This window comes from Mycteria americana, chromosome 1 (genome assembly GCF_035582795.1).
Source record: "Mycteria americana isolate JAX WOST 10 ecotype Jacksonville Zoo and Gardens chromosome 1, USCA_MyAme_1.0, whole genome shotgun sequence".
NCBI lineage: Eukaryota > Metazoa > Chordata > Aves > Ciconiiformes > Ciconiidae > Mycteria > Mycteria americana.
Genome location: NC_134365.1, coordinates 53,228,795 through 53,239,469, shown reverse-complemented (window position 1 = coordinate 53,239,469; position 10,675 = coordinate 53,228,795). Strand labels below are relative to the sequence as shown.

At 35.1% G+C, this 10,675-nt stretch overlaps 1 protein-coding gene across 4 annotated transcripts; it reads left to right on the top strand.

Annotated features, from left to right (window-relative positions):
* The first annotated feature begins 948 nt into the window (after window positions 1-948).
* On the top strand, window positions 949-9,064 carry IKBIP (IKBKB interacting protein). Of its 4 annotated transcripts, none has more exons than XM_075497582.1 (4): window positions 970-1,656; window positions 3,330-3,447; window positions 4,365-4,670; window positions 7,995-9,052. In XM_075497582.1, exons 1-4 carry the CDS (start codon window positions 1,463-1,465, stop codon window positions 8,748-8,750), a joined length of 1,374 nt encoding a protein of 457 aa, XP_075353697.1. In that variant the 5' UTR covers window positions 970-1,462; the 3' UTR covers window positions 8,751-9,052. The 4 variants fall into 4 exon arrangements, with proteins under 4 accessions (XP_075353705.1, XP_075353697.1, XP_075353723.1 ...); XM_075497599.1 differs by having other exon boundaries at window positions 1,524-1,660; window positions 7,995-9,064; XM_075497590.1 differs by lacking the exon at window positions 7,995-9,052 and having other exon boundaries at window positions 949-1,656; window positions 4,365-6,548.
* The last annotated feature ends 1,611 nt before the right edge of the window (window positions 9,065-10,675 follow it).

The following is a 10,675-nucleotide window of genomic DNA, read 5'->3' as shown; positions in this document are numbered from 1 at the left end:
GGGCGGGCGGGGGGCTCCTGGGCTGGGGGAGTTTCCTGGGAGCCCCGGGGGCGGAGGGGGTGTGGAAGTGCCCTGGAGGGGAGGGGGCAGTCGGTCACTTTCGGTGCCCCGGGCCGAGCGCAGGTAGGGCTGTCCCGGGGGAAGAGGGGGCTCCGGAGGGTCTCTGGGGGGAGCTGCGGCGCGTTCTTCTGTGCTGCGCGGGGTTGCACTCTGAAACTGCCCTTGTTAAAGCTGAGTTGTTGTTCCTGTATTAAACTATTTCCCTAACTATCATTCAGATATCTCTTTTTATTTTAACTTCATAATACGTGCTCTCAACCCCAAAGGTGTTTTAAAAGTTACAAAATAGAACTTTTGCTATTTTTTTGGAGGGCAAGAGGTGTTTTTTTCCTACATACTTCAAACTCAGAGCATGTTTTCTAGTACTGTGACTCACAAGCAGCTCTAAGCTTCATGCTGGTGGGACAGATTTAGATTTTAAACAATGCCTTTTATGCATGTACGTGACTATGTAAGTGTCTCTAATATTTAAATATTTATATTTTGACATGTGACTAAGTGGCAATACTGCAAAATGATCCAGAAAGAAGCACAACATTTTTGTCTCCAGTTGTGCTAAACCGAGTCCACCAAGGATCTAGTCTATTTTGAGCAGTATGGTGGAAGATTTTAGGCTTAAAAATTCCACTCTGTACTTCTGCTTGGTTAGAATCTGAGCTTTTGTACTCTTTGAAACTGGAGATTCATATTGCCTGAATCTATTTGGGCCTTAATTTCAGCAAAGAGGAAATTACAGCTCTTCTTTTATCTAGATCCATTATTTCATTAATCTTCTATATTTTTCTGTTAATGGCTTTCTATTAACTGATGTTTGTGGTTTTACAGATTACATGAAATCATTACAAAAGAACTATTTCTAAATTAAATTTTGATTTGCAATCCCATTTTTTAAAATGAGAAAATTATTTTTTCCCCTTAATGTGGAGTAGGTAATAACTTTTTTTAAAAAATCGACAAGTAAAACAGGATAGTGAAATTGCTGATGAAATTGTGACAGTAATCAAATATAAAAAGAAATATGCTTTCAGTCCTTGTGATTTTAAATATATCTTCAAAATGTCTTACTGTACAACAGATGAAATATTTCTGGAAAGGTGAAATTAGCTAAAGTTTGAAAAGTCAGTTCAGTTTGAGAAAATACGAAAGCAGTGCTCTATAGTATAGAAAACAAATTTTCACAAAGTGTTATAAAAGTATTATGACACTTCACAAAAGTTCACATAACTAGAAAACAGTAAACACTGAAGGAAACATTTTTGGGGGTGTACTTGTGTAACTAAAGGGCAAAAGGTTATATTTGGGGATGCTTAGAAGTAACTAGTCCTTTTTGGGGTTGTTTGGTGTTGTGTGTTTTTTTTTTTTTCTAGCTCTCTCTTTTACTTCTGCTTTTTAAAAACACAAAATGTCTGAAGTTAAGCAGAGAAAAAAAGGTACTTCTTCATCCAAGACCAGTGAAGTTTCACAAGAGGTTGAGAAGCACAGGAATTGTGGGAAGCTGGCAAGTCCCAGGACCAGCAATAATCAGAGTTCCTTTTGGATGGATTTACGGACAAGCTTGAGCATAATTTCCCTTGCTGTTTGCATGGTGCTGACCTGGTAGGTAAGCCTCTAAAGTCGATTTTAGTATTTTCTTTTGTATTCTATACTGTATTCAGTCACGGGCAATATGATTAGTTACATTTGAATATAATGTTTGCATTAAGTGACTGTAGAAACTTGTTAAAGCTAGAAGGATCAAGAAAAGATTAGCAGTATCCACAAGTGTGGAAACGTTGCTATACAGTGAGGGATTATAGAAGCTCAAACTGTTCTATTATGTTGAAAGCTTAAAAGGTGCCTTGCTCATTAATTGTAAATACCTGCTTTGGAGACTACATCTAACTGTGAAGAGCAACTTAAATCTGACAATAAGTACAACAAGGCTCATTTGACAGGTAATAAATAAATCAACAGTAGAAGTGAAGTAAGAGTTTTCTGTAAATAATTTGCTCAGCAGTGTGGTAAATTGTTCATCAGGTGGAGCCTTCAAGTAAAGGTCAAATATCTTTGTAAAAGAAGTTTTAGAATATCTTAGTAGCATCAGTACCTTAGTTCCATCAGAAACTGAGCTTCATGCAGAAATGATATGATGAAATTCTCAGAACTCTAGTGCAAGAAATTAGTCCAGATTATTACACTCTAGACATCAATTTGAAAATTAAGGTAAAATTTGTTCTTATTTTAACATAACCCAATTTTCATTATCTAAATCTTTGAGAAACAGAACAACATAGTAGAATAAAATGATTAGTGATGCTTCTGCTTACTGTTTTATGTATATCTGTTTATGTCTGGTTTGCATTTATATATCTGTAGCTAGCATTTTAGCTTTTATTGCCTAACTTAATCTGTAGACTATTGTAGATCTTTTGAAACTTCTAATTGCTATTCAATATACTAATAAATATCAATTTATGAAAGCACAAGTATTTTAAATAAACTCTCTTGTTCTAGATAAAATTGTTCTTACTGCTAGAGGACCCCTGCATAGTCTACAATAAACTTTGTTTTGGGATTAATAAACATCCAGCAAAATTCAGGGGGTTTTGCATGGTTGTCTCATTTCCTTTTTAACGGTATAAAGTGCTTACAGTTCAAAAAGGTCCCAAGTTCCCGGTAAATGAATCTAGAATGTGTATGAAGTACAGGATTGAGATCTCTACTGTCTGTTCAAAGCTAGCATTGTCACAGTAGCTATACAAGTAGCAGTAGCTATACAAACTTTGCCATAATGCACCATATATTCTTGGATGGTTACAGTTAAACAACATTAGAGTTAAGCAGCCTCTCTAAATCCAAAGGCTTCTATGCATGATTTTGTGATGCTTTGCAAGAAAGTCCAAATTATTTTTTTGTGTTTTATTTCCACCGGTTAAATAATACTTTATTGATAAACTATATTGTGAGGCAGTGCATTATGAGCATGTAAGGGCCTCCCTATGTCAGAAGTCTTATCAGACATTTTTCCTGTTTGAATGGCATACAATGTAAAAATGAATCACTTCTATGGATGTTTCCTTATTTTTCCACCTCTCTTGGAAGATAAGTCCAGTATGTAGACTGATCAGCTTCATTAAATCCTAATATTTTTTTTCTCTCATGTATTGATCTAGCAAATTCTGTGAGCACAAATCCCTGCAGTAACGGATTGCTGCAAACCAGGTCCTGGAACATGTAATATATGCTAATTATGTAGTTATGTTTACTATTTATTTACTTGCAATTTGCAGGTTCCTATTTCAGCAGTCAGGTCAATTTGCTGGTGTGGAAAAAAAGTACAGTTTCTTACAGCAAGAAGCTGAAAAATTCCTGGATATGGAAAATAAAGTTAACTTAATTTCTGAAAAGGTAATCATTAACATCTTAATTGGATAATCTCTGGTGAACATTTGCTGTTGTTTTACTTTGTTGTCATTTATTTAATCTTAACTGACTTTTAATATAAATTTTCATAATGTGTTCTACTTGCCTGTGAATAGGCCTTTGGAGAATATTTCATGTGACTAAATGTGTCAATCCATACCATTGTTCAAGTATGTGAATATAGTGGTTGTATCTCAGTATTATTTTTTTAGACACTGAACTGTTTTGAAAAACTTACCTTTATGCTCATACTTCATTCTGTTTGTACTGTTCTGTGTATAATTCTAATATACATTGATTTGAAGAAAATGTACAGGCATTTTTATGTAGTAGACTTGTTCTAATAATATGAAAGACATAATGAAGTGCTAGTAATATTTTTTCATTGCTATTTTATTTTCTTATCTATGTGTGACATTATCAAGTAGAAAACTTGCGCTGGCTGATGAATTATCCCCTATATCTTACAGATAATGGTGGGAGTACAGCATGGCTTATGCCACTGAGTTGTTTTAGCACTGATCTCATAATGATGTCATTTATACATGATGTAATTTAGATATTTATATACTACACTTCAGATTACGTAAATCCCATGCAACGTTTTGCAGTGTGATATATTTTACCAAAAAAAACCCCACCACCATGGAAAATAAGGGATTGACAACAAAGAAAATGGCATGTATTCTATAGAAATACAACAACAAACACACTCTTTTCTGTGACTTTTTCATGCTAGGTTAATGAATATTTTAAAGATGAAATATAAAAACAAATCATATAGGAGCTTTGTAACAAAGTAGCTTCAAAGGGACTTTATTCTCTGTTAAATAAGTGCAAATAGTTTTCTATTCTTACTTCTGTTAAGTAGACATGGACATTGTTTTGTGTTATAAATGCAGCTTGAGTCTTCTGAAGGTATCCTACGAGAAGCTGCCTCATCCATATCTGTGATGACTGAGTTTGAACAGGAAATATCTTCTCTTCATAACATCGTAAATGATATTCACAACAATGAACAGTCTCTCTCTATAAAGATGCAGAGCATTAATGAGAAGTTCCAAAAGGTTACAAATTCCTGGAGAAGAAGCTTGGATGAAATGAACACAAACACTAGTAGTTTAAAATCTGAAGCGAAGTTCATACATACAGAAGTTACTTCCCAAGTTAATGAAGTTGACCAAAGAATTAAATCCCTTTCAGAAAGAGTAAGAGATTTGGAAGACAGTACAGCCAGAAATATTAAAACACTAAAAAGGCAAGAAGATGATGAATTCTCTAGAGTTGAACAAAAGTTGGACTTGCATGCAAAGGCAGTTGAAAAGCTAGAAGAAGAACAGAATAGTCTCGTAGCCAAGGACACAGACCTGAATCAGAAACTTGCGAACTATGAGCCTAAAATTGAGGAGTGCAAGACCCATTTGCCAACAATTGAAAATGCTATTCACTCTATTCTTAGATTATCAAGTGAATTGCTAAGTATGGAGAAAAAGATAGAGGACTTAACAACAGAGTTGTATACTGTGGAAAATGATATGTTGAAAACTGTTTCTGATACAATGGCAATGCAAAAGGTTCTTGAAGGCATGCAGTACAATGATAACATATTGAAAGGGCAAAATAAAATAGTGGTTTTAGAAGAAGTAGTGCATGACATAGAAGCATCTTCAAAAGTAAAAGAAGTATCTTTAGAAAGCTATAACTTAGAAAATGACCAGAATGGGGAGAAGTTAATTTGGACTTAGGGTTTTCACTGATGATAGAGCACTTTAATTTATTATAAATAATGTGACTCCAACATATGTTAAGGGTAGCTGAAATATTGTCATCAATTTAAATAGGCATTGGATCAGACTGAAAGGCAAACTTATAATAAAGAGGATAGAGAGCAAGAAATACTGTGTTGGAGGAGGCAAGGAGTATTTTCTTAAATAAACAAAGGAATTTTTAGCTTATTTATTAAAAGATCATTTTTATTAAAATGGAATTTGAAGCAAAGTATTTAGATTTAAGAAAAAAAATCAAAACCAGAAATATCAGATTAAAATTTATATTTAGTTCTCACTACTTTGTTTTTTATATTTTTACTTTTTGTATTATATTCTATGGACTTGTTACACAATGAACAATTAAGTTCATAGCTCTAGGCAGATATGCATGTACCTTGCTTTTAATGTATTATATACCATAATGTTTTTGCGCTTACGGTACAGACTTCTCAATGTCAGAGTTCTTACTGGGATCTACATACTATGTGCAGGAAAGCACTAAGCACATTTTTAACAGCTGAAACTTATGTACAACAGCATTACAGAAAACACAAGTAAAGTGCCCCTTACGGAGAACCCTGTCTTGTACTGGTATTTATATGCAGGGGGTTTCATAGCAGCTGGTGTTACCTTTTATTTGTTTGACCCCATGCAAATAACCTCCTTAGCCCTCATTTCCAGCCTTTTCAAACTTTCTAAAATCACTGACATAGTTTTGTTCTGCCATTGAAGTCATTGGACTACATACAGATTGAAGTTCTTACTAACAGATGTTCCTGTTAGATTCTTCCATCATTTAATTTGCAAGTTTGATGTGATCAGTGAATGTATTGGGGGGGGGGGGGAGGGGGACGACTTGTTTGTTATGGTGCTGTTAGAAACAAGCTTTAAGCTTTTCTTCTGTAGAATGTTCTCTGTTAGGCATTACATGACGTGTCTGGTATTGCATTGCATTTCAAAGGGGAAAAAAACTTAACAGTGTCACTGACATTGATTCACCAAACTCTGGGAAACAAGAGCTGCAAAAGCAATTCATGAAAGCTATGGAGTTATGTACTTGGGGGCAGGGAATATCTAATTTATCCATAGATCTACTTACACAGGACACAGTACTACCTAATAGGCCTGGTAGCTGTTCATTGAAATCTGGATCTTGGGACCACCATAAATTAGTATCTACAGACTTATATCTTGACAATTTCCAGTTCCTGATTTCTGAACTCAGGAGACTGCTTAGTAGACAGTATGAACCCACAACATTTATAACTTAATCAGGCTTCAGTTAAATTATTCTGGTTTTGTACATTCATTTATCTAGAATTATCTAATTCTAGAAGATTAATTATCTAATCTTCACTAAACAGCTAATGCTGCCCATTCAAGAGACTGTTAAACCAGCATTTCTCAATGTTATAAAGTTTATCAGTTTCATATATTTATTACTTATGTACAGATTTGTATCTGTTTAGTCATATTCAATAAAAATACATTTTAGTGGATTGCCCTGTCCTGATCCATAACCTAATTCAAAAGAAATTGCTCTTCCAGAAAGGGTATGGAATAAATACTTTAGTGTTCAGTGTTCCAATAAGAAATACTATTCTATACAGAATTGTTTAAATACTTTTCACAAGTGTGTTCCTACTTCATATATTTTTGGGGAAGGGTGGCTAAATTACCATTGGTATGCTCCCCCATTTAATGTCTTTCATCAACCTCAACCCTATTGAAAGCTGAATGTCCATGAGATTGAACAGGAAATCCTCATCCCATTGCCTAGGAAACCAGCACAACTCTCCACAACCTAAATTTTGGTATTTTGTTTTTAAGCAAACAGTTCTGTGCTAGTGAGGAATGACCAACACTATCAAAAGTTAAAAATTATGTTTCTTTGGTGAGATTTTTACTACTAGTGTCAACAAAAGGATTAGTATGAAACTAATCATAGCCTCTTAGAATGTGTTTCAGCTTGCCCGTTTGGTGGGGTTTTTTTCTCTCCAAGTTCTACATAGACTTGTTGGGGATTGAACAAGATAGTATCACTCGGGTATTTTCCCTTCTTCCTCTCAAATTTGAAAACCCAGAATCGGTCATTAAAAAACCAAAAAAAGTGAACTAGCAAATTCAGCCAAAAATCCAACAGTAGCATGAGTGTTCCCTCATTAACATAGCTTTTATGGAGGCAAGCTGTTTAAGGAATGTTTTCCCTGTGAACTATTTTGGTGGCTATTTAAAGAAAAGGGAACCATGCCTAATTCCTTTGGCTTTTTCTTCTGTGAACACCATGTTCAAAATACATATTATGATTACCAAAATAAAAACACATCAGTTAATTATGGTCCATGATTTTTGGATACGAGAATTTTAAAGTATGCATCTTTCTAAAACGCTTCTGAATATCTTTCTACATGTGTCTCTGGATCACGCAGGTTATAGGCTTAATACAAAAATTTCCATAAATCAGAAGAAGATTGCATTTGATGACTTGTGTTTTCAGAGGTCATGCTGAAAAGTCATATAGCACATTCCTGTAATTTTTGTTATAATAGAAAAAGTAGTAACATTTGAATTTTTTAGGTATACTGAAAGGAAAAAAATGAAATTTTTTGTTGTGTTGCAACAGAAGTTTATTTCCTAAAGACAGGGCTTGCGCTGAATTTCAATAACAGAATAGTAAGATATTTCATTAGAGTATAGCTTTAATTTTGATGTGAGTTGTTAAGCTAGAAATCGTGTCAATTATTTTTATTTGTATCCCTCTAGTGTGAAAAGAGTTGGAACTTAATGGAACAGCTGGAAGATCTTCAAATAATTTCTCACATTAAACATCTGCAGGAAGATATTTATACAATGAAAACGTGGTCTAGCAGCATAATTAAAAAACAAGAAGAACTGCAGAAGAATTTAACAGCCCTTTTTCATGCAGTTTCAAGTGTTGAACAGAACGCAGCTTCTGTAGCAAAAAACATAACTTTGACGATTGTGACAGTAAAAACTGACATAAGGCGCATTTCAGGCCTAGTCTCAGATATGACTGCATTGACAGATTCTTTGCAAACACTAGAAGATAAAGTAGAAAAAGGAGAAAAGAAGACAGTAAAAAATATAGGTGACCTGCTTACCAGTAGCATCGATCGAAGTACAAAACTACAAAGCTTGGCATCCAGTAATGCAAGAAAAATTGAGCAAATTAAGACAGCATTATCTGAGTTAAGGAGTGATTTTAACAAGCATTCAGATAGACTTCTGAATCTCGAAGGTGACAGAGCAAAAGTCCTGAAGACAGTTACATTTGCAAATGATTTAAAACCCAAGATGTACAAACTTAAAAAGGATTTTGCCATCTTGGAGCCATTAATAAATGACCTAACACTGAGGATAGGAAGATTAGTGGAGGACGTATTACGACGGGAGAAGGAAATTGCTTTATTGAATGAGAAATTGGCCAATCTAACAAGAGTTCAAACTGAGATCAAAGATATGAAAGATGAAATAACCAAGATTTCAGGCATGACTTGATCACTGTGAAATGCCACTGCCTAAAGAACAGTAGCATTTGAGGAATGTTAACTCCATCACGTGTAGTACGAAGAAGAAAGACAATATTTAAAGGCTTCATTTAGAAGCACACCGAAACTTAACTAGAGATTTGTCCTCTTCCTTTGAAAAGGACAGGAAAAAGTCATACTGATTTCAAGGGACAACCTATAATGTGAGCAAAAACCATGTCTCTCTGCATGTATTCGTCTTTCTGAAGGATGACTGATGCTACATTTAATAAATTGCTTTGTTTTGTACAATAAAAAAGTGTTAAAGCATAAAATGTTCTTACCTTCAGAGTTTGCTTTCATGAAGAAAGCAGGAGCCAAAACTGACAGATCTTCAGCTTTCCTTTCCTGCTCCAAAGGAAGGAATAAAATTGTGGCTTCCAGATAGAGTTAAACGAGAGTCAGTCAAACTGCAGTAGCAATTTAATATTTGTCTCAATATATTCACGCTATGATTTTTGTAAACTATAGCACTTTTTTTTTTTTAAGTAATCAATATTTAAAGAGGTAAATGCAGTGAAGCAAGCATTGCCCAGAAATATTGCTGATGCCTTGCAGAAAGTTTGTCACACATTTAGATGGAATAATTTGTATAAGGTTTTCTGTGAGGCTTTATAACTAAATTATAATTACTGTGCGGCACCGTTATGTGTTTAAAACACAAAACTCTCTATGGGGACAATGCTTGGAAAGACCTACTAACCCTACTGATGGCTTTCTCCCAGTGTCACACTATCTGTTCAGGAATGCTTAGGTCCCAAAAGGTTAGACTGGTATGAGCCACTGGTAGTACTTCTGTGGTGAAGAGCAAGAGTTTAAGAGATCTGAGACATTTGAAAATGCGGTAGGTGGTAGACTGAAGTAACAAGATAATGGAAATGGGTTTAGCAGAGGAAAGGGGAAAAAGTGCATTGAATAGGAATAAAAATTATTATAAAACCGATTAGTAGAGATACAGCAACTAAGAAAATCCCTGTAAATGAAATTATATCAAGAAGTATAAGCATACATTTAGTTGGTCATACCTGAACATCTTGCAGCTACTAGACTCTTTGTTGTGCGGAAGATACAACCATTCCCCTCCCTCACTATTCTAACCCTCATTCAGCATTCCATATCTTTTGGCCTGCTTCATGTTGCTGGTCTTCTGTGCCTTGCTTGCTTTGTTGCCCTTGGTCAACCTCAAATGCTTTGTTTCATCAAGTTTTCCTCTTTTTGGTATAGGTCCATTCCTGCCTCCCAATTTTCTTTTACCCCTTTCCAGTCCACCTGACAGACCACAAGGATAAACCTGTCAAAAGACTAATTGCATCATGGGCTGTAGTAATTTTATTTATTTTGTTTTCAACTTTATGAATGGATCATTTGTGGTCAATAGCCAGTAAAAATCCAGAGAGGCAGAACTGGAGAACCAGTAGAGCACTATCTACACAAGTGAAGAGAAGTGGAAAATATGCTCCAGTTGTGCAGTTAATCAGAGAAGTCTTGGCACAGCAAAGAGGTCTTTCTGGATGAAAAGAGCACACACTCTCTTTGGAACAGTAACCAGAAAATAAGCCAGGATAAACAACTGTTGATTTCACTTTCAACCCCCAAATGAATAAACTTCCAAACCTTAGAACACATCTGCCAGTGAAAAGCTGAGTATACAGTCCTGATCATGGTCTCCATGGGAAGTTAAGTATGCAAAAAATGTCACAGAGCCATTAATTTATCTATAGATGTATGCAGACCACCCACCCTTCCTTCCCAGGAAGTGCAGGTCCAAAGCGTTATGATCTTTCAGAAACTTTGTTGCTACAAGCCAAAGAGAAAAAGTTTCAGTCACAAGAGGCAAAGTTTACTTGGAAAAAAAATAATCTGGATCTAAAGTTTACACACCCACTGTATTGTCCT

Excerpts from the sequence above, each read along its gene's own strand:
- IKBIP (XM_075497582.1), top strand. The coding sequence starts at position 1,463 with ATGTCTGAAGTTAAGCAGAGAAAAAAAGGTACTTCTTCATCCAAGACC. Across the intron at positions 1,657-3,329 it reads GTTTGCATGGTGCTGACCTG|GTTCCTATTTCAGCAGTCAG; the intron begins GTAGGTAAGCCT and ends TGCAATTTGCAG. Across the intron at positions 4,671-7,994 it reads TTAAATCCCTTTCAGAAAGA|TGTGAAAAGAGTTGGAACTT; the intron begins GTAAGAGATTTG and ends GTATCCCTCTAG.